Here is a 21494-nt window from a genome sequence, read left to right as displayed (position 1 = left end):
ATAGTGGCTGCTTTGAGGAAGGGAACTGGGATCTTGGGTGTCAGGGGTGAGAGAGCAAGAGAGAAGGTCTTTTCACTTACCCATGACCTTTAACTCCTCCAGCACCCAGGGTCCAGACAGCACACTTGGTGAAGAAGCCAAATGTGAGAACATCCGTTTAGATATACTTTTTTCCTAAAAGAAAGAAGGCATTATTAACATTCAATTCATACATTATGAGTACACATATATAATTTATAAATTATATTCTGAATTGCATGTTCAACATATTTTTATTGACTAGGGTATAGAACTTAAAAGTTTGGTCTGTAGGTTTGAGATAAAGCAGATGTGTTTGATGTGTCTCATACTGTTTTAAAATTGTTTGAATCAACATTAAAATCCAGAGATTTCACATAAAATCCCAGTCGTCTGGGTTGTTTGAGAAACCAGAGTTGCTGGCAATACGGGTCCTTTGATTCCCTCGGGCGATGTGGGCACAGACCCATTTAAAAGGCAAGTGGATCCCGCTCACTGAGGTTTCTTTCCCTGTTGGCTTCCTGTAGGTTTTCAGATTCAGCTCACCTCACTCCCTGCAGGCATTTTACTTTATGACCCTTTTCTGACTCTGTTTCTCAATCTCAGCCAAATCATTTTTATCTGATAGTGAAAGCGCTGAAATTCGCTAATAATCAACTTAAAACAAAAATTTTGAGCTCCGAGCTATCCCTGTTTTTACACTACACTTACTCTTGCAATCTGCTGAGTAATGGGGGGCAGAGCAGGTGCCGGCACAACCGTGATTAACTGAGGGTGTGTCCCTGTGAATCACAGTTGCTGGGATGCGTGCCGGCTGAGAGCAGGCTGAGAACCACTGTTCTGTAGTCTGCAATTTCTCAATTATATACAGTCCTTCTTTGTTATACATGTAGCTACAGCTCCATAGAAACTTCTTGTAAGGACTACTGAGTGTATAGTACTCCTGAGTTCCTCAGAGTATCAAGTATTAAGGATATTTAATAAAGGCTTGTTGGTTAAGTGATTAGCATAAAAAAACCCATGGATACTGCCAGTGCTTATAACTTATATCACCATGGTTTGCATAGTTAAATATATAGAAATAGTAAAAGCACACACACACACACACACATTTAGTAAAAGCAGGAAGAATGAATGTCTCAATCATTTTTGTTTTCCCATAGTGCCTAGGGAAGTGGCTTTGATATAATAACTGGACGAATGGATGGATAAATGAATGAATAAAGTTTATAATATCCACCTTGATCATAATCATAGATACTGCTTATTAAGCATCATCTGTGGACTGGCCACTGAGCTAAGTCCTTAACATCATTCTCTCATTTAATCCTCACAGTCATTACATATGGCCAGTTTTTTCTTTTAATACTATAAAAAAATAAAATAACCCTTAGAAAAGTGAAATAAGTAGGCCAGAGCCACATACTACTAAATGGCAGATCCAGGATTCAAACCCAGGGCTTCCCAAAGCCAGTGGTCTTTACTAAGCAATACCAACAACAAACAAACAAACCAACACTCTGGGTGAGAAGATGAGATGCTGAAATTTCTCCAATAAAATATTCTCATCCAGTGACGTGGCTGTCACTGAAAATAAATTCTAAAAATCAGCATATTCTGCAGGAGCAGAAGTTAAACATGTCTTTAGCCAATTAATAGATGGGGAAAAACAAAGGACATTCAGTGTAGAGCTCAGGATAAGTACATGACTAAGGGAAGCTGAAACCTTGAAAAACAGCAGACAATTGGAAATTAATTGTTACAAAAATGGGAAGTTGCTTCTTGGCCACAACTTCTATTTGTTATAGATAAAAAGTAGTGAGAACCAATTTTTTTTTTTTTTTTTTTAAATATAAGATCAAAACTCCAGTTCCAGTCATCCAACAGGAACATTTCCTTCATGAGAAAGGTGCCATTGGGCTGAAGGGACATAAACAGTTGGAAGGCTTCGGCTCCACACCCAGGGAGTTTACCATACGCTAGAGACGCTGAGGGGTCCACCGACGCGTGGCTGGAAAAGAACACTAGGGCAAGCGAGGCCCAAGCGGGAGGGTGCTGCCAGCCAGGCTGAGAACGCCGGACAGATGGCTGTCACTTGGGAAGCAGGGTTAATAAGAGGCCACTCTCTGCCCAGGCTGCGCACGGCACCACACTCCGTGTGTTCACCATGGAGAACCAGAGTCCTTCACGAGATAAGATAAAAGCCTTAAGTAAATTAAGCGCAATTGTTCTGAACATGATAAAATAAGGGGTTTAGATGACAGAGGGGGAGGCAGCTGCTGACTAAGAAGAGATCTACATATTTCTCCACCAGAAAGGCAGTTCAAGGCTGCTTGTTTAATGGAGAGGAAAATAGTGTGTGTGTGTGTGTGTGTGTGTGTGTGTGTGTGTGTGTGTGTGCAAAATTATAAATGAAAAATCAAAGAAAAACTCTTAAGCTGGCTGGTAGACCATTCATGGGTGATGTAAAGGAGGGTTTTTATTTACTTTTAACATTTTTCTATTTTTTTTCTCTAATAGAACAAATAATACATGAATATACTTTCCTTGTAAAATTATAAAAGTTACAGGTCAAAATAAAGTCCCCTTTGGCTATCTCTCAACTGTAACCTGCCCAAATCCCTACACCTCCTCAAATGATCTTTTTCTGAAATTTGAAGTGCAAGCACATGTGGTATTTGAGCATGATGAAAAAAAAAAAAAGAAAGAAAGAAAGGAGAAAAAGCTTGCAGTAATAGTAACACTAGTTCCCTCTTATTAAGCAGGTGCTATGCTAGATAGTTTACATATAAATTATTAGCTCATTCAGCAAATGTTCTGTGAGCAACTAAATGCCAAGGACTAGGAATACAGCAATGACCTCAAAGAATTTGCAGTCGCCTCCTAGCTTGGTGTCCTTTCCACCACATGCTGATAAAGAAAGCAAGACTGCGAGAGATGAAGCAACTCACCCAAGGTTGCTGTGAGATAAGTGGTAATACTGGGCTTCGAATCCTGGCCTGTATGTCTTCAAAGGCTGACCCTCTTTCTTCCACTACCACTCAACTGTTTTCAAACTGTTTTAAAAGCAATAGTCTTTTAAACTGTTTTTAATGAAAACAGAATAACTTTATCACATCACAGCTCAATGCAGGAAAAAGATAAAAGTGGCAGCACTTTGGTTCATTCAGCGGCCTACCTGTAAAAATAACTTTGTTCCCATCAAGAGGACTAGATGAAATTTCTTAAGGACTGATACCTCAAAGCCCCAAGTCTGTCGTTAAGCAGCTTTAGGGACAACTAGTAAACATTCAAGTTGATCAAGATCATCAGGGCTAGTGAATTCCAAACCTGAAAGTGCCTGGGAATCACAGATTCCTGTCCCTCTCCCACTACTTATGAGCCCTAATCTAATACAACTGGTGTCCCCATAAGAAGAGCAAATTAGGACAAACACACAGAGAGGGAAGACCATGTGAGGAAACAGAGAGAAGATGGCCATCTACAAGCCAAAGAGAGGTCTCAGAAGACACCTGTCCTGCTAATATCCTGATCTCAAACTTCCAACCTCCAGAATTGTGAGAAAATTAATTTCTGTTGTTTAAGCCACTGAGTCATGGTACTTTGTTATAGTAGTCCTAGCAAATTAACACAGGCAGTATCTGGTATTATTTGCCATTTGAATGCAGAAGAATTAACTGATTCTGTAAGAGAAGAATGAGATAAAGGGGGCAATAGAATAAAAACAAGAAGATGAATTTCACTTTCATCAGTTTCAATTTCAGGAAATGGTGAAGATAAAAATAAATGAATAATGGGACTTCCCTGGTGGCACAGTGGTTAAGAATCTGCCTGCCCATGCAGGGGACACGGGTTCGATCCCTGGTCTGAGAAGATCCCACATGCCGCAGAGCAACTAAGCCCGTGCACCACAACTACTGAGCCTGAGCCCTAGAGCGCGTAAGCCACAACTACTGAGCCCGTGTGCCACAACTACTGAAGCCTGTGTGCCTACAGCCCGTGCTTTGCAACAAGAGAAGCCACTGCAATGAGAAGCCCGAGCACCGCAATGAAGAGTAACCCCCGCTCGCTGCAACTAGAGAAAGCACGTGCAGCAACAAAGACCCAACGCAGCCAAAAATAAATAAATGAAAAAATAAATTTATTAAAAAAAAAATGAATAAGAATGGGGACTTCCCTGGCGGTCCAGTGGTTAAGGCTCCACGCTTCCAATGCAGGGGGTGCAGGTGTGATTCCTGGTTAGGGAACTAAGATCCCACTTGCCATGCAGTGTGGCCAAAAAAAAAAAAAGAAAAAGAAAAAGTGGACGATTGCCAAAACAAACCTTTGTTGAGGAAACAGTACCAAGATTACTTACTCTAGCAGCTTCATGAGCTCAATGACAAAGAGGCAAGGAAAAAGTGAGAGGAAAGACTTCCAGGGAAAACATGGAGGTAAAGCACAAAGGAAATGGGAAGCATCATGGCAGGTACCAAACTATTTTAGGAAAAAGAAGTAACGTGAGTCCTGAGAGTAAAGGAATTAAAACATTAAGACTTTAAGGAAGTAAAAGGAGTTCAAAAGAAGCCTAGGGGAGCTAAAAATAAACCATATATATGGGCCAGGTGTTTTGTAAACTGGAAACAGGTCACTGAGAGAGCATTAGATCACTCAAGGTTAGAGTCACAGTTTATGGGGATCAGAGAGCAAAGAAATAGGGTATAATTTTAAAACAAGAAGCAAAGCAATATGGGAAGAAAGACTGGGTTTGGCCATCTACATTTTCATTTTTCCTGTAGCCTCTGAGCCAATAAGTTCCCCATTTTGTGCCAAGTTTGAAACCAACCAAAACAATAAAATAACTATGAATGGAGGGAAGAAGAGTGATACACTTCTTTTTTTGCTATGTTGAATAGATTAGACATAATTTATCCAAGGTATAGGTTATGGGCAAGCCAGTCATCACACGGCCCCATCTGGAGAAACCACAAAACCTGTGGCTCCTACTGAGAGAACAGTCATGTTCCACACCATGTGGCCTCTCCCACCCTTCCCTAATCCCTTAGCTCTCAGTTCTACCTCAGCTGACTGGGACTAGGAAAGAGCATGCAATCCCAAAGCAACCAATTTTATGGGTTTATGGCCTATGAGGTTTGGCATAGAACCTCTGTCCAAATAGGGATATTTTCGATCAAGCAGACACCACTATCTCCTAGAAATCTGACACTGAACTGACAAATTGTGAATAAGTTGAAGCTTTAAGTTATCAGAAAAGACAAACTAAAATCACAAGGTATTCATAGGAGAGTCGAGAAATTGGTGGGTAGAAATAGGAATAGAGGCAGGGCAGATGGAGGGATGCTGAGTCACTGCAATTATGGGATCCCTGAACTTGCCAAGGCAACAAGATGACTCAGATTGGCAACTCTTCACTGGATGCCTCTAGTTCCTGAATGACTGCCAGTGTCCACGAGGACCGACTCCATCATTTTTCCCGAATTCCAGGAAGATTCTTAAAGTCTTGACTTCCACAAATATCCTCACAGTACCCCTACTTCCACCACCCAAATGAACCACTGTTCTTTGTAGTGAAAGGATATTGCCAAACATCTCAGTAACAATAGTACTGGCTAACATTTATTTAACATATATCATGTAACAAGCACTAAGCTGTTAACTTTACATGTTCTTGCTTATTTCATGTTCTCAACAATCTATGAAGCACTATTATTATTCTTACCAATTTATAGGTGGAGATCCTAATTTAGAGAGGTGACCTCACCTGCCCAAGGTCACACAGTGATTCTGTGGCAAAGCTGGTTCTGAATCCGGATTTGTACAACTTCAGAGCCCAAACATATAATTACATTTAACTCCTGTCAAGTCACTTTCTTTGGGGTCATGTTGATACTAGATACTGGGATTCAATTATTCCAAGTCATAAAATTTGAAATGTAATGATCGGAACTTATGGAGGAAAAAAGACTCATCATGAATATTATGTGCTCTAAAATAATATAATCATGCATCTTCTGAAACTTTGGAAACTTCATCGAAGAGAAGTTCTGAAAAATTCCCCGAGCAAGGCATGGTGAAGGAAAATTAATTACTAATTTCAGACACATAATGTGTGCTAGATGTATCATTTTAATTACAGCACTGTTTAAGGAAAATATGTATTTTTCTAGTTTAACTGTGACCTTAATTTTCCTCACAAAGTCTTAAGCTCCTCAACAATGAACTCTCTACAAAGAGGTTTTTAGAAACCAAACTGAGATATAGACGAGAAACTACTTTGCATTAAAAAAAGAGAAATGAAACTGTAGAATTTAAAACATTTATATGCAAGGAAAAGAAGCTGTGAAATAGAAAGTGCAAGATTCCAGCTCTTTCAATTATGCTGAAGGAATAACTAAGATTTATTTTTCAAAAATTGGGAAATTTAGCAGAGGTATATAGAGAACATACCTATTTGTATTACCTATAATATTATTATCTATATATATATATTATCTATAATAATAATATGTATTACCCCCACGAGGGCATAAATTTTTTTGTTTCCTTCACTGCTGGATTCTCAGAAGCTACAACAGCTTCTGGCATACAGTAGGCACTCAATAAAAGTCTGTTAAAGAAAATGAATACATGACCCAAACTCAAGATAGTGAGATTATTCTCTGGATTCTATCTTTAAATTATACATGAATTTGAGCAAGTCCTTTAGCATCTTTGGGTAGAAAATTTATTTATTTATTTGTGAGATGTTTGTTTATTTAATAGATATTGCGAGAAGATGAGATTTGTCCTATCAAATATCAAAATTAACAGCGTAGTACTCGTTTAAGAATAGGCAAAAAAATTAACGGAACAGACTAGAAAATTTATAGATTCTTTTTTTTAAAATTGATTTACAATGTTGCATGTTTCAGGTATACAGCAAAGTGATTCATATCTATATACCTATATTTATTTCAGATTATTTTCCTTGATAGGTTATTACAAGATATTGAGTAGAGTTCCCTGTGCTATAGAGTAGGTCCTTATTTTTAATCTATTTTATATATATGAGTGTGTATCTATTAATCCCAAACTCCTCATTTATCCCTCCTTCCCCACCCCTTTCCCCTTTGGTAACCATAAGTTTGTTTCTATGTCTGTGAGTCTATTTCTGTTCTATAGACAAGTTCATTTGTATCATATTTTTATTTTTTATTTTTTAATATTTATTTATTTGGCTGTGTTAGGCCTTAGTTGCGGCACACGGGATCTTCGTTGCGGCATGCAGGATCTTTTGTTGTGGTGTATGGGCTTTTCTTTGTGGCGTGTGGGCTTCTCTCTAGTTGTGGTGTATGGGCTCCAGAGCGCACAGGCTCAGTAGTTGAGGCACGTGGGCTCTCTAGTTGTGGCACACAGGCTCCAGAGCACGCCAGCTCAGTAGTTGCAGCGCGTGGGTTTAGTTGCCCTGCAGCATGTGGGATCTTAGTTCTCCGACAAGGGATCGAACCAGCTTCCCCTGCATGGGAAGGCGGATTCTTAACCACTGGACCACCAGGGAAGTCCCTGTATCATATCTTTAGATTCCATGTATAAGTGATATCATATGATATTTGTCTTGCTCTGTCTGACTTACTTCATTTAGTATGATAATCCCTAGGTCTATCCATGTTGCTGAAAATGGCATTATTTCATTCCTTCTTATGGCTGAGTAATATTCCATTGTATATATGTACCACATCTTCTTTATCCATTCATCTGTTGATGGACATTTAGATTGTTTCCATGTCTTGGCTATTGTAAATAGTGCTGCTATGAACATTGGGGTGCATATAACTTTTGAATTAGAGTTTTTGTCTTTCTGGATATCTGCCCAGGAGTGGGATTGATGGATCATATGGTAACTCTATTTTTAGTTTTTTAAAGGAACCTCCATACTGTTCTCCATAGTGGCTGCACCAGTTTACATTCCCGCAAACAGTGTAGGAGGGTTTCCTTTTTTCCACACCCTCTTCAGCTTTTATTATGTGTAGACTTTTTGATAATGGCCATTCTAACTGGTATGAGGTGATACCTCATTGTAGTTTTAATTTGCATTTTTCTAATAATTAGCAATGCTGAGCATCTTTTCACATGCCTGTTGGCCATCTGTAGAGACGGATTCTTGTATATGCATGTATCTCAATTTAGTATATATACGTGTGTGTGTGTATATTTAATATTCCACAAAGGTTGCATACAAAATCAGTATATAAAGTAAAATGAGTTGGTTTGGGACAACTGGTTATTGTTTAAGAGAAAGATAAACTGGTTATTGTTAAAAGAAAGAATAATGTTAATTCCCTCTCATACTACATACTAAGCTCAATTTCAGGTAGATCAAAGACCTGAATATTTTTTAATAAAAAAGAAAATGCTAAAACTACTAAGAACAAAATTCACAGAAATGTTTTTATAACCTCCGGGTAGTAAAATAATTTCTTAGAGTAACAGTAACCCCGCAACCATAAAGAAAACAGATTAAAATGTGAACAAGTATAATCGTTTTACATGTAAAAGTACAATAAACAAAGGAAATGAATGGCAATCTAAGAAATCATAATCATAACAGAAAAAAAAATTAGCCATGATATAGAGAGGGTGCTGCAAGTCAATAAGAATCATAAACAACATATGACACAGTAGGAGAACAGGAAAAAGGAATAAGCAGGAAATTCAGAGAATAAATTATATAAATAGCTAATACACATAAGAGAATCTACTAATAGCAAATATATAAATGACCAATAAACATGAAAATCCACTAATTATTGTTATAAGTTGATATAAACTTTTGGAGGCCATCTTGGCAATGTGTCTCAATAGAATTGACCTAACTAAAAATGAAGGTGTAGAGGAGAGAGCACTGGTTTTGAAGTTAGACAGAACTGGGTGTGATACGTGCCGTTACTATTTACCAGCTGTGTGACCTGGAGCAAGTTGCTTAACCTATCTGAGCCCTGGACACTACACTGAAATGAAGAGGGTAATACTCTCAGGCTAGAGGGAGTACTGAGAAAATGCATGGACAGAGCCTGGAACATAAAAGAGCTCAATAAATATCAGTTTTTCCTCCTCTTACTCTCCCTGTGCTCCTTTTCCCCCTCCTCCAGATTTCCTGCCAGCTTTGGTTAGACTGAGGAATGATTCAAGGCAGAAAAATCCAGCTCCTTTTTCACGAAGTCACAATTTGGTTAAGGCATTTATAGGTGTTTCAGGGAAAGCTCTCAAGGAAAGCAGCAAAGTGTTCTAGTGAGTGAAAACTGCAGAAAGAACAAACCACAAGTACCAATCTGGCAGCATCAAAATGATGAAAAGAAAAAGCCAAACGAGAATGAGAGTAACACCAAACCCAAAACTATAAATAAAACTGATCAAAACGTGAATAATTATGCACTTTTGAGTACAGGAGAACATTAAAAATGTTATGACATTAGGAGGAAAAATTAGACACATGAAGATAGTACCACACACTGAGGAAAATGATGCTACTTTAATATATTTCTGAAATTATGTAAGTAGTATCACATTACCAAAACTTTAGGGAAGTATGTGATGGAAAAAAATACTCCCCAAGTATAATATAATGATTATCATTTTAATTTTTTCCCTTGTAGTATTTTTCATGGACTTTTTAAAAAATTGAGATACATTTCACGTACATAAAATTCACTCCTTTAATGTGTACGATTCAGTCATTTTAAATTTATTTATTTATTTTTGGCTGTGTTGGGTCTTCGTTGCTGCGCGTGGGCTTTTCTCTAGTTGCGGTGAGCGGGGGCTACTCTTCTTTGCAGTGCACGGGCTTCTCATTGCAGTTGCTTCTCTTGCTGCAGAGCACGGGCTCTAGGTGCGCGGGCTTCAGTAGTTGTGGTGCACAGGCTTTAGTTGCTCTGCAGTATGTGGGATCTTCCCGGACCAGGGCTCGAATCCATGTCCCCTGCAGTGGCAGGTGGATTCTTAACCACTGTGCCACCAGGGAAGTCCCCAGTTCAGTCATTTTAGTAAATTCCCAAAGATGTGCAACTATCACCACTCTCTAAGTCTAAAATGCTTTCATCACCCCCCAAAAATCCCATTAGCAGCTACTCTATTCTCTATCCCTCCAGCCCCCTGGCTCTACCTTCTATTTCTATATCCTTACCAAAGGCATGTTTTAAGCCAGTTGAATTGTCTTTCTTGTTTCACTGAATAGCCCATCAGAAACAAACTTTCCATAAATGGATAAGTATCTTTCAAATTTTTCTATAGAGAAATTATTTCTAAAATGTTTGCAGAGGGTAAAAATTAAAAGAAGGAAAAGAAACAGAGAAAGAAAAACAAAGGATAATTCTAGGATAACAATTGAAAATTGAGGAGGAAAACAATTTATTTGCAAGCAGACAACATAGCTTAAGATGTGAATAGTAACTTGATCAGGTTATTGAAGAGGGGGATATTTTCTTGGGTCTGATGGTCTTACTATTGTGTTAATCTTTTTTTTCTTCCCTAATATTTATTTATTTATTTGGCTGTGTTGGGTCTTAGTTGTGGCATGCGAATCTTCATTGCAGCATGTGGGATCTTTTTAGTTGCGGCATGCAAACTCTTAGTTGCGGCATGCAAACTCTTAGTTGCGGCATGTGGGATCTAGTTCCCTGACCAGGGATCAAACCCAGGCCCCCTGCATTGGGAGCGTGGAGTCTTAGCCACTGGACCACCAGGGAAGTCCCTATTGTGTTAATCTTTAAAACTTTTTTTTTTTAATCAAAGCAGTATGTGTGCACATTTATAAAAAAAAAAAAATCAATGGTGCTGAAGAGCTTATTGCAAAAGGTAAGAATGCCCCGCTGCGACATCCCAGCCCTACCCCACCCTTTGCCTTCCACCCAAACCCTACTAGACCCGCACTTGGGAAGCAACCAAGTTTAACTTTTCAACAGCTACAGTTCTTTAATTCTTTTGGGTGGTTACTTCCCTATCCCTCAAATAATACAGTCATATTGCCACTTCTTTGTTTATCAGACAGACTTTATCTGTGGACTTCCTTCCCATTCTGATACATGAGTACTTAGTTCACTTAGACCCTCCCCCCTCTCAGTATGAATGTCTCACTATTTTTAAGTTCTCTATTGTAATTTTAGGTAATGCACTTTAGTTCCTCTTTGTAATTTTCTTACTATATGTCCTTTTGTTTCCTGTTCCATTAACTATGACCTGTATCTCTCAACTCCCCACTTTGTATAGGGTCCCCTCCCGTTCCACTTCCAAAATGCTCTCACTGCTGTCTTCTGTAAGATTTCAATGAAAAGGTACCAGAACAATGGAATAAGAAGTTCAGTAACTTCCCTGGTGGTCCAGTGGTTAACACTTGGTGACTTCACTGCCATGTGCCCAGGTTCAATCCCTGGTTGGGAAACTAAGATCCCACAAGCTGAGTGGCCAAAAAAAAAAAAAAAAGAATTAAAAAAAAAAAAAAGAAGTTCAAACAACATTAGAAATAGTTTGTGCACACAGACAATAACAGAGACTAGTATAGGAACACATATACATCCACCACTCGGCTTTATCAAATCTTAACATTATAACATATTTGCTCCCCTTAAAAAAAAAGCATTGCCAATCCATTAAGGGCCTGTATACTAAGGACTGACTCTATTTCTCTTTGCCAATGTTTATCATTACAACAAAACATCTCTCCTTAATTCAGTGTTTACCATTCTAATACATGATTTTATATTTTTGATGCATACTTTGGCATCCATATACACATAATATAAACATATTTACATATATTCATATATATTATATATCCATGTATTATATATCAGTGATGACATTTTTAAAGCAAAAAAACTGCTGGGGGGGCTTCCCTGGTGGTGCAGTGGTTAAGAATCCACCTGCCAGTGCAGGGGACACGGGTTTGATCCCTGGTCCGGGAAGATCCCACATGCCGCGGAGCAACTAAGCCCGTGCACCACAACTACTGAGCCTGCGCTCTAGAGCCCGCAAGCCACAACTACTGAGCCCATGCGCCACAACTACTGAAGCCCACGCACCTAGAGCCCGTGCTCTGCAATAAGAGAAGCCACCGCAATGAGACGCCTGTGCACCACAATGAAGAGTAGCCCCTGCTCGCCGCAACTAGAGAAAGCCCGCGCAGCAACGAAGACCCAACACAGCCAAAAATAAATAAATTTTAAAAAAACCCAAAAAACTGCTAGGAATTGGGAAACAATAGCATTTCGAAATTCTCAGATTTTGGGGTAACTCGTACTGCAAAGCAAGCAAAACGTTCCAGGAACATGGCTCACAAGGCACACAGTATACCATAAAAGGGTAAAAAATAATAGCTTGGTGGCTTAAGAGGAATGACGGGATACACCAAAGAGAGAATCAGGAAGGTGATCTTTTTTTAAAATTTATTTATTTATTTTTGGCTGTGTTGTGTCTTCGTTTCTGTGCGAGGGCTTTCTCTAGTTGCGGCAGGCGGGAGCCACTCTTCCTCGTGGTGCGCAGGCCTCTCACTATCGCGGCCTCTCTTGTTGCGGAGCACAGGCTCCAGACGCGCAGGCTCAGTAGTTGTGGCTCACGGCCCTAGCCGCTCCGCGGCATGTGGGATCCTCCTGAACCGGGGCACGAACCCGTGTCCCCTTCATTGGCAGGCGGATTCCCAACCACTGTGCCACCAGGGAACCCCCAGGAAGGTGATTTTTAATTTTGCACCAAGACTGGGCCATCCATGCAAAGAAATGAAGCGCTAAAGTTCAAGAGGACGTTTCCTAGCAGGGTCTCCTCGTTACACTCCCAGGGCTGTTGGAAGGAGAGGAACAGGGAATGTGAGGCAAGGCTGATTCTTAAGGTGCTTAACAGTACAGCTCACACTTCACAGAAATGAAAATTAAGGAGGAAGGGACGGGGATCTGCACACTGACCCATTTTCAGCTTCTGTGGAAAAAAATCACCATTTATAGCTAGAATGTACTATAACAGAAGGAGCATAAATAACACTTAAACACTTGAACACATGCCAGAAAAGCAGAAGCAAGAGTCACAAAAGAAAGTACAAAGCTCAATGGCATGAAGACATAAATGGAAGGACATTCATTTTTCTTTATAGCTAATAGACTTTAAATTTTTACAAGCAATTTCTTAAAGTCACCCATAATTTCCCTACTCTATGGTAATTTTTGTTTCTTCATATTCCTTCCCAATTTTATCCCCCCCCATACATGCACAGTATATATACAATGTTTAACTCATGTTAATCATTGTATAATATACAATTCAAAATGCCACTTTAAAAATTTAACATGGGGGCTTCCCTGGTGGCGCCGTAGTTGAGAATCTGCCTGCCAATGCAGGGGACACGGGCTTGAGCCCTGGTCTGGGAAGATCCCACATGCCGCGGAGCAACTAGACCCGTGAGCCACAACTACTGAGCCTGCGCGTCTGGAGCCTGTGCTCTGCAACAAGAGAGGCCACGATAGTGAGAGGCCCGCGCACCGCGATGAAGAGTGGCCCCTGCTCGCCACAGCTAGAGAAAGCCCTCGCACAGAAACGAAGACCCAACACGGCCAAAAATAAATAAATTAAAAAAAAAAATTTAACATGTTTTCACCAACACACTATCAGTCATTAGACTTAAATTCTCAGTGTCTGCATCTGCTTCCTATTGTTTCCAGTTGCCTACTATTATAAATACGCTCTGACAAGCACAGTGGGTATTCTCAGCATAAATAGGGGAGGGGATGCTAAGAAAAACTAGAAAATGAACACTTTTTAAAGAGAAGAGGTAAATGTGGAAGATTTAGAAGTTACCTTTAGGAGCCAGTCGATTCAGCAGAATTGGGTTCCTGTTCTTGTACATTAATTATGTATGTCTTAGCAGGTATACAGTTCTGCTCAGGGAGGATTTTTAATTTTTTAAATTTACAAATGCAGAAAAAAACCATAGATGATACTAAAAAATATACAGGTACCCAGAATTAATCAATGTTCATTATATATATATTTTAAAATACAGGGATATTCCTAAAAAGTTGAAGTCTCTTTTGGACTCTTGTGCTGTCACACGGGCAGCCTCTTGATGACTGAAAGGAACAATAAGGCAACTTAGTTCCAAAGTAGTTCACGTAAACGGTGATAAAGGATGGAGAGATGGGTGTGATCTATGCAGACAGACTACTCTTTAATGGGTGGCTGTTTCTAACATAATTACAATAAGACTCCTTGTTTGTATAATGCATTATAGTTTGTAAAGTGCTTTTGTGGCCTACATAATAGAGGGATGTGAGGTAAGCGTCAACCAAGGCTGCCTTACTCCCCAAGAATGGACATAAAATGATGAAGTAGCAGCAGCTAGGGAGGACGCTTACAGGAACTGCACAGTAAGTAGAGTTTTGGGTTCAGTTAAGGAATCTTTACCAGGTTACATTACTTCAATCTCTCTTCTGATGAAAACGTGAGCGGGAACAATCCCTTCTCCTCGGATCAGTGTGACTCAGAGACAGCTCAAGGACAGACAGCTGTAGATAGGTTGGAACTGAAAACTCCAGCAAATATTCTATTAACAGAAAATACTCTTAAGGGCAATCAAGAGAGGAGTGCACGGCAGACAGCATCTCCTCACAATCAAGACGGCAACAAGCTCCAAAGTACAAACCTGTTTGGAAGTTGCAGACCTGCATGGAGCTTTGAAAGTAACAACTAGGGCTGCATAACAAGACCACACAATACTGGGCCTCTCCAGGTATTTCTTGTAAGGGATCCTGGGGCATGTTGCTGGGTTACAGGCTGCAGGATGCTGGCAAACTATATGACAAGCATGGTGAAGAAAATATGGAGCAGAAAATAAAGATGGAAGCCTTCAAAAGGAAAAAAGGAAGGTATTTGGGGGATTAATGTCACAAGAGGTATGTATATAATGCATACTGAACCCAGTTTCAGCTTATTTAGAAGAAATCACCATTAATATCTACTATGTAGAAGAAGCATAGCTTCAAGCATATTTTAATACTTGAAATTCGCGAGAGAGGCAGGACCAAGAGTCACAAAAGAAAGCACAGTATTTATAATATATTCACGTACATACATATATACACATAGACATGCACGCATGTATGCATATATGCACATACACATTTGTGAAATAGAAATTTATGAATAAACTGAAAAGATTGTTAAGAAAAAAAATAAAAGAATTAGTAAGGACCAGAAATGTCAATAAACTCCATAATTTATTTCATTTTCACAAAAAAACTGCTGGCTAGAACCAACATGGAGATTCTAATTAGCATCAGTATTACCCCTTGTGTGAAGCCTTCTCTTAGCTCCCTTTCCTCCCATTAGAGCTGATGACTTCCCCTCTATGAGTCCAGAGCACTTTTCATTTTGAGCCTTTTTTAGCATCAGTCACAATCATGACAGGTGGTATCATAGGTTTCATTTATTCTTCAAGTAGGCTTTGAAAGCTAGGATAAGGACCGTGTTCTACTCACCTTTATATCCTGGCATCCAATGCAGTGTTTGGCCAATGTATGTACTCTGTGCATGCTTGCTGAACCTGAGCCACTGTCTGTCACAGAGAGATCATTTGTCTTGTGGAAGCAAATTCTTCTGACCTTCTGGTCTAGTTCTCCCAGCTTGGTTCTCTCCTTGAGGCAAAGAATCAGCAACTATCAAGTTAAGTTCGTGGAGAGCTTCTGTTTGCTTTCTTCCATAGGGGGATAAAGACCAAGGCTTTTCCCCAGAGGCTAAGACACTAGTTCTTCGTATATGCTGTTAAAGGAAAAACAAAACAAAACAAAAAAACTATTGGAGACCTAAGACTGAGTGCTGAGCGGAAAAGCAGGGAACTTGACCCAGACAGAGGAACAGGTCTAGGAGCTCCTCAGGAATGAGGTTTAGGAAAAAAGGAAGTAGATCTTTTAAAGCAAAAACACTCAAACTGTTTCTGCCCCATATTAGGAAAGCAAAATGTCTTGAGTGATGTTGGCTGGCTGGTGATATCTGCACCTGCTGTTGTGTAATTATGGGGCTGGCTGGCCTGGTCTTCTTTGGGAATACGGTATGCATTTGGGCCATTTTGGGATTATGGTGTGTAGATACCTCACGACCTGCCTGGTGGGGACTATGGCATCCACTGGGGTGTCAGCAGATGCCCTGGTTTCAGCAGGCTTGGTGGACTGGTCAGAGTTTAGCAATGCACAAAATTACCCTGGGGATTGAAGGTAGCCTTCCCATCTCTACTTCTGTCAAGAAGATCAAACCCCAGCCCTTGTCACGTAAACTGTGGGTGACTCCACTTTTCAACAGTCTTCCTTCTCTGAAGTAAGGAGTAGAATCAACATTCATTCAATGCCTACTGTATGGCAGGAACTCTACTGTACTTGGAAACTTTACAAATGACATGAAGTGGATATCACCACTTTAAAGAGGATGCCACACAGCTATTAAGTGGTAAATCCAGAGTTCAAAGCCTGGTCTAGTCTGGCTCTAAAACTTTGGTCGATAGCCTCTGATGTCCTTCAACAGCATTAACAGGACACAGTGACTCTCACACTACCAGGGAATGACCTGGGCAGCTGGCTATGACACAGGGCCCCAGAGATCCACCCCAACCTGGACTTTAGTTTCTAGGTCTTAGAGGCCTTGTGTTACTTTGCTAAGTGAAAGACTAGAAATTTGGACCATCGAGAGAACTGACCACAGCATAAAATGCTCTCTAGTTAGAAGGAAAGAGAAAACAAAAACAAAAACTAAATGAAAACAGTGAAAGGCTGAGAGTACTTAGGGTATAAGAATCTAATTGACCATGTCTAATGTTTTATTGGTTTTGATGGTGGAAAAAGCAGTATGTAAAAACACATGATATAGAAAATGCCCTTTATGATACAATTCACTAAAATTCAAATGAGACAATGCATCTGAATGTGCTTTAAAAGCATAAAGTGCTATACAACTGTGAGGGATTACTTGTCCAAGAAAGCTTTTACAGGAGAAACTTGCAACATTGGTGTTTTTGCCTCTCCTCTAAGAACCAGAGCAGTTTTGAGAGTTGCTCCTCATTGAAGAAACAACTCATGCGTATTTCCCCAGCTTGGCAGGATCAGGTAGAGAGCAATATTAGCCTTCAGGAGGGGAAACTCTCTGAGTCTACATGAGGCTCCACAATCGTACTCTGAACTGTGGCCAAGAAGATTGGTTAGCACTTTTTAAAGCATTTTTAGAAAAAAATACATAGTGTGATAAAGCAGTATAATCTACAATAAATTAAACATTAATGGCATGCCTAGAGACTTTGTACAGTGAAATAGTTTTACTAAAAAAAATCAATTTTTATTTGATGCCTTGTAAATATTCAACCTTTCATCTTAGTCTTTTCTGCCCTGTCAATCCCGCCCTCGACCCCTGCCCCTCCATCTCTTGTTCTTTCTTCTCTAGCCTTACATCTCTCATTGTACTTCGGAGAAATGGGATTTTACTACTCCTTTCTCCTAGAACTGTGCCTTCAGATTCTTCAAAGTGTCTCATCAAACACTTTCTCTCTGAGTCTGAGAGCACGTTGCGCCTTCTTCCTTTTATTCTTCCTTTCTCCTTGTTCCCTATCCCTGTCCCCACTACCTCAGAACTTCAAGTTCCCACTACAATTTCAAATATAGAATATTTTGCTGTTCCTCCTACGAGGGAGCTTAAAATGCCTCTAATTACACCATTTCCCCTGTCTCTCTTCTCCTTTGCAATTTAGATGCAGCACAGCAGAACAGTCTGCCTGACTCTCCTCTCTGATCTGTCATGTCATTCTGAAGGATTTCTGTCTTATGTGAGTCTTGCCTCAATAAGGGCCCAGCACCCCAGCTGTGTCTAAAAGAACTGCTTCACAGGCAAAGCCACAGGGCCACAGAGCTGCAGTCTCAAGAGGCTTTGCTGTTCAGCCAGTGCCAGGTTGCTCTTCAACTCTTGGTTGAAAAATAAATTTCAGTCTTATTTACCTAAAAAATGTCCTTCTATTTATAAGATTGCAAGTTCTTATTTCAATCTGGATGTGCCCACAAGTGAAAAGTAATATAATGGCTTAACTGTTTCCATTGGTCCAAAGTAGTCTTTGAAGAGAATGGGGTGTGTGCAACTCTACTGGATAGTTCTTGGACATGCTCAAGTTTTTTGGGTTTTTTTTTAACATCTTTATTGGAGTATAATTGCTTCATTCTCAAGTTTGAGAACTACCTGAAGAGCTGTGGTAAGAAAAGAACAACATATACATGTGGTAGGACAGTATTTTGAACATTAACTGACACAGCCAAAAATAAATAAATTAATTAATTAAAAAAAAAAAAGAAAAGAATGAAAGGGAACAGAGCTGATTCCTGATATTTTTGCATTTCAAAATAGACTTCGAAATCATAAGTAGGGAAGAGTTTAAGAGAAGAGTCTCTTGAAGGCAAAAGATTAAGCTTTTGAAATATCAAAGCCAATGCCTTGAAAGGATTCGAGACTTTAATTGTGTACAGTGTGTCAGAGTCAGACTTTTCTCTTTCTTGAGACTAGCAAGGGTCTGGATCCAGGGGAGCCAGTGAGGAAGCTAGTGGTAAGTAGACTTAGGGGTTTCAGAGAAAGTGGTCTGTGAGGTATACATCCTGCCAGGGAGCAGAGAGGGACATAAGCCCCACAAGCTGAGGTAAAAGCAGTGAGATCCCAGAGTTCCCATCCCCTGCCAGCAAGGAAGGAATGACTGGGGAGAACTGGGGCAGCTGGGCCTGAGGCACCTCCCAGGCACAATTCTAGGGAAGTGGCGAGAAAAGAAAATCTTCCTTCTCTCTGTGTGTGTGTGCCTGGTCTCTGTACCCAGATTTCCCCTTTTATTTATTTATTTATTTTTAATATTTATTTATTTATTTGGCTGCACCAAGTCTTAGTTGCAGCACGCGGGATCTTCGTTGCGGCCTGCGGGACGTTCATTGCCACGTGCGGAATCTTTAGTTGCGGGATCTTTAGTTGTGGCATGTGGGATCTTTTAGTTGTGGCATGTGGGATCTTGAGCTGTGGCATGTGGGGTCTTTAGTTGTGGCATGCAGGATCTTTTACTTGCGGCATGCAGGTCTTTAGTTGTGGCATGCGGGATCTTTTAGTTGCAGCATGCGGGATCTTTAGTTGCGGCATGTGGGATCTAGTTCCCTGACTAGGGATGGAACCCGGGCCCCCTGCATTGGGAGTGCAGAGTTTTAGCCACTGGGCTACCAGGGAAGTCCCCAGATTTCCCCTTATAATAAGAACACCAGTCATATTGGATTAGTGCCCATCCTGATGGTCTCATTTTAGTTTAATTACCTTTGTAAAGACCTTATCTCCAAATACAGTCACATTCTGAGGTACTGGGGGGTTAGGATGCCAACATATCTTTTTGAAAAGGACATAATTCAACCCATAACAGGCCATTTACACAGACTGGCACAGATTACACAGATTTCACTATCTCTTGCTGAACTCTTTTTTCCACTCCCACCGACCCATTTCTCTCCACCAAAGCCTTCTGGAAGAATCTGTAGTCAGGAAAACATCTGGTAATCTCATTTATACTGAGGTATGATTGGCCAAAATTGTCTTTATCTATAAAGTACAATGGTCCAAAATGATATAAAGCAACAAAAAGAAATCGATAAAGTTTAGTATGTTGTCCCTCTTGGAAATACCTACATTTTAACAAATCACAAGGAATTATACTCATTCCTCTAAAACACAACATATAACATATATGTTATATACTGTAACATAAATCGTAGCAGTGCTTGGGATAATGAGTAAAAACTTGCTAAGCAATACTTGGTTTTCATTATAATTCACATAAAAACTGCATTTTCTATTAATGGCAAAATAAGGTTGAATGCCATGTTGTTGATACAATGATATGCACTCATAATTCCCAAATGAAGATTATTGTAAATTTCTTCTTTAACGCTAATAAGAAATATAAACACTCCTAAAGGAACTGCAAACTTGGTAGCTACTGCTATTTCATAAGTGGTTCAAAGGCTATGAAATTAGCAAGATATTTGAACCGCTCAAACCAACACTGGCTTTAAATCCATCCCTTCCAAAATTGCACCTAGGAGCCATTTTTGCAGCCAATAAAAGCCTTAATTTTTTTTAACTCAAGAATGTGGGCTATGATAGCACAGCTATCATATTTAAAAAGCACTTAAACCAAACTGACACTAGGAACTAAAAAGTAAGATAGGAAAACTTGACTTTATATGTCGTACTCTAAAATACAGTCAGTTATCATTATTCGCAGTAGTTAAATTCTATAAAGTTGCTGTGAACACTGAATTAGCAAATACTGAATCACTATTCGTATGCGGAATACAGGAGCCTCTGGTCACAACATTTTTGTCAACTGAACCCATAGCTTGTTTCACGTGTGTGTCTGTTTAAAGACACATTATTCAATGTATATTGCTGATTAACATTGAACTCACGGCCAACAACACTATAATTCGTACCTGAAAGAAGCTTATCTAACACTGTATTTTCTCCATAAGGCACATCATAGCCGTCTTACGCTTAGGAGTGGGAGACACCACTGCAGCACTATCCTCGGGGCCCATTTTAAATACCAAAATCCCCACAAAAAGCACAAAAATGTGAAAAACATAGCATTAAACAGACCACAAAGAGGACACTTGTTTATAGTATGAGACCTGAAACAGGAAGGCCAAGTGGCACCTTGTTTGACCTCATCTGGGAATGTGTATAATCAGCAACTCAAATTTTTGGCCCCTCTGCTCATCTCTGGGAATGACGATGAAAATGCCATGGATATTGATTTTGGGGTTGTAGGTAAATTTTTAGCAGGTAGGAGAATTCACAAATACAAAGCCATGAATAATGAGGTACTCTGAGCTGGCTTCCATTGCCCATAAACCAAATAAATAAATAAGGTCTTATTTGCCTAACAAAATAGGTTATTTACATTTAAAGTTGATATTTGTAATGTGAGGCCTCATTGAGTGCTGGCTAAGTATAATGTCCAAGCCTTGCTACTGATTGTGAGACTGACCTTGGGCATGCTGGATTTCTGTGGGCCTCAGCTTCTTGTTCATAAACTGATAGTCTTGGACTACAAATATATATACGTATATATATACATACATATATATATATGTATATATATTTGTATTCATAGAAATACAGATGTCTTAAAGCTATTTTTAGAACGCACACAGAAGAACACATATTTAAATGTGCTTAACATCAGGAAGATATATAAGAAAGTGTTCTGGACAGATGGGGGACAGTGATGATATAGATGTTTTCTTTTTATGCCTTTTGGTTTTTGAACCATGAAAACATACTAGCTATTTAAAACATTAAGCAATAAAATTGAAGACGAAGAAAGAGAATAAGAATTAAACTTTAAGAAGAAAGGAGGAGGAGAAAAGAAAGAAGGAAGGAGGGATGTAGGGAGAAAAGAGAACTCCTGA

General features: G+C 39.6%; 1 protein-coding gene across 18 annotated transcripts in view; it reads right to left on the bottom strand.

Annotated features, from left to right (window-relative positions):
- The window catches only part of LOC309662755 (uncharacterized protein), a 131502-nt gene that overhangs the window by 90675 nt on the left and 19333 nt on the right, over window positions 1–21494 (bottom strand). For 12 of the 18 annotated variants that reach the window (XR_014264912.1, XR_014264913.1, XR_014264915.1 and 9 more), the window contains one exon: window positions 81–174. Coding sequence is in view for 3 of the 18 variants with exons in the window: in XM_082465944.1 (XP_082322070.1) it covers window positions 81–174 (94 nt within the window). In the remaining 15 variants the exon portion in view is untranslated. Of the gene's footprint in view, window positions 1–80; window positions 175–8427; window positions 11447–15512; window positions 15793–16230; window positions 16340–18093; window positions 18249–21494 lie in introns of those variants that run through there. The other 6 variants (XR_014264914.1, XR_014264917.1, XR_014264925.1 and 3 more) reach the window with 3 other exon arrangements.

The sequence above is a fragment of the Balaenoptera physalus genome (genome assembly GCF_965194825.1).
Source record: "Balaenoptera physalus genome assembly, chromosome: 6".
NCBI lineage: Eukaryota > Metazoa > Chordata > Mammalia > Artiodactyla > Balaenopteridae > Balaenoptera > Balaenoptera physalus.
Note: the sequence above shows the minus strand (reverse complement) of the source record. Positions and strands in the feature narration are given on the sequence as shown.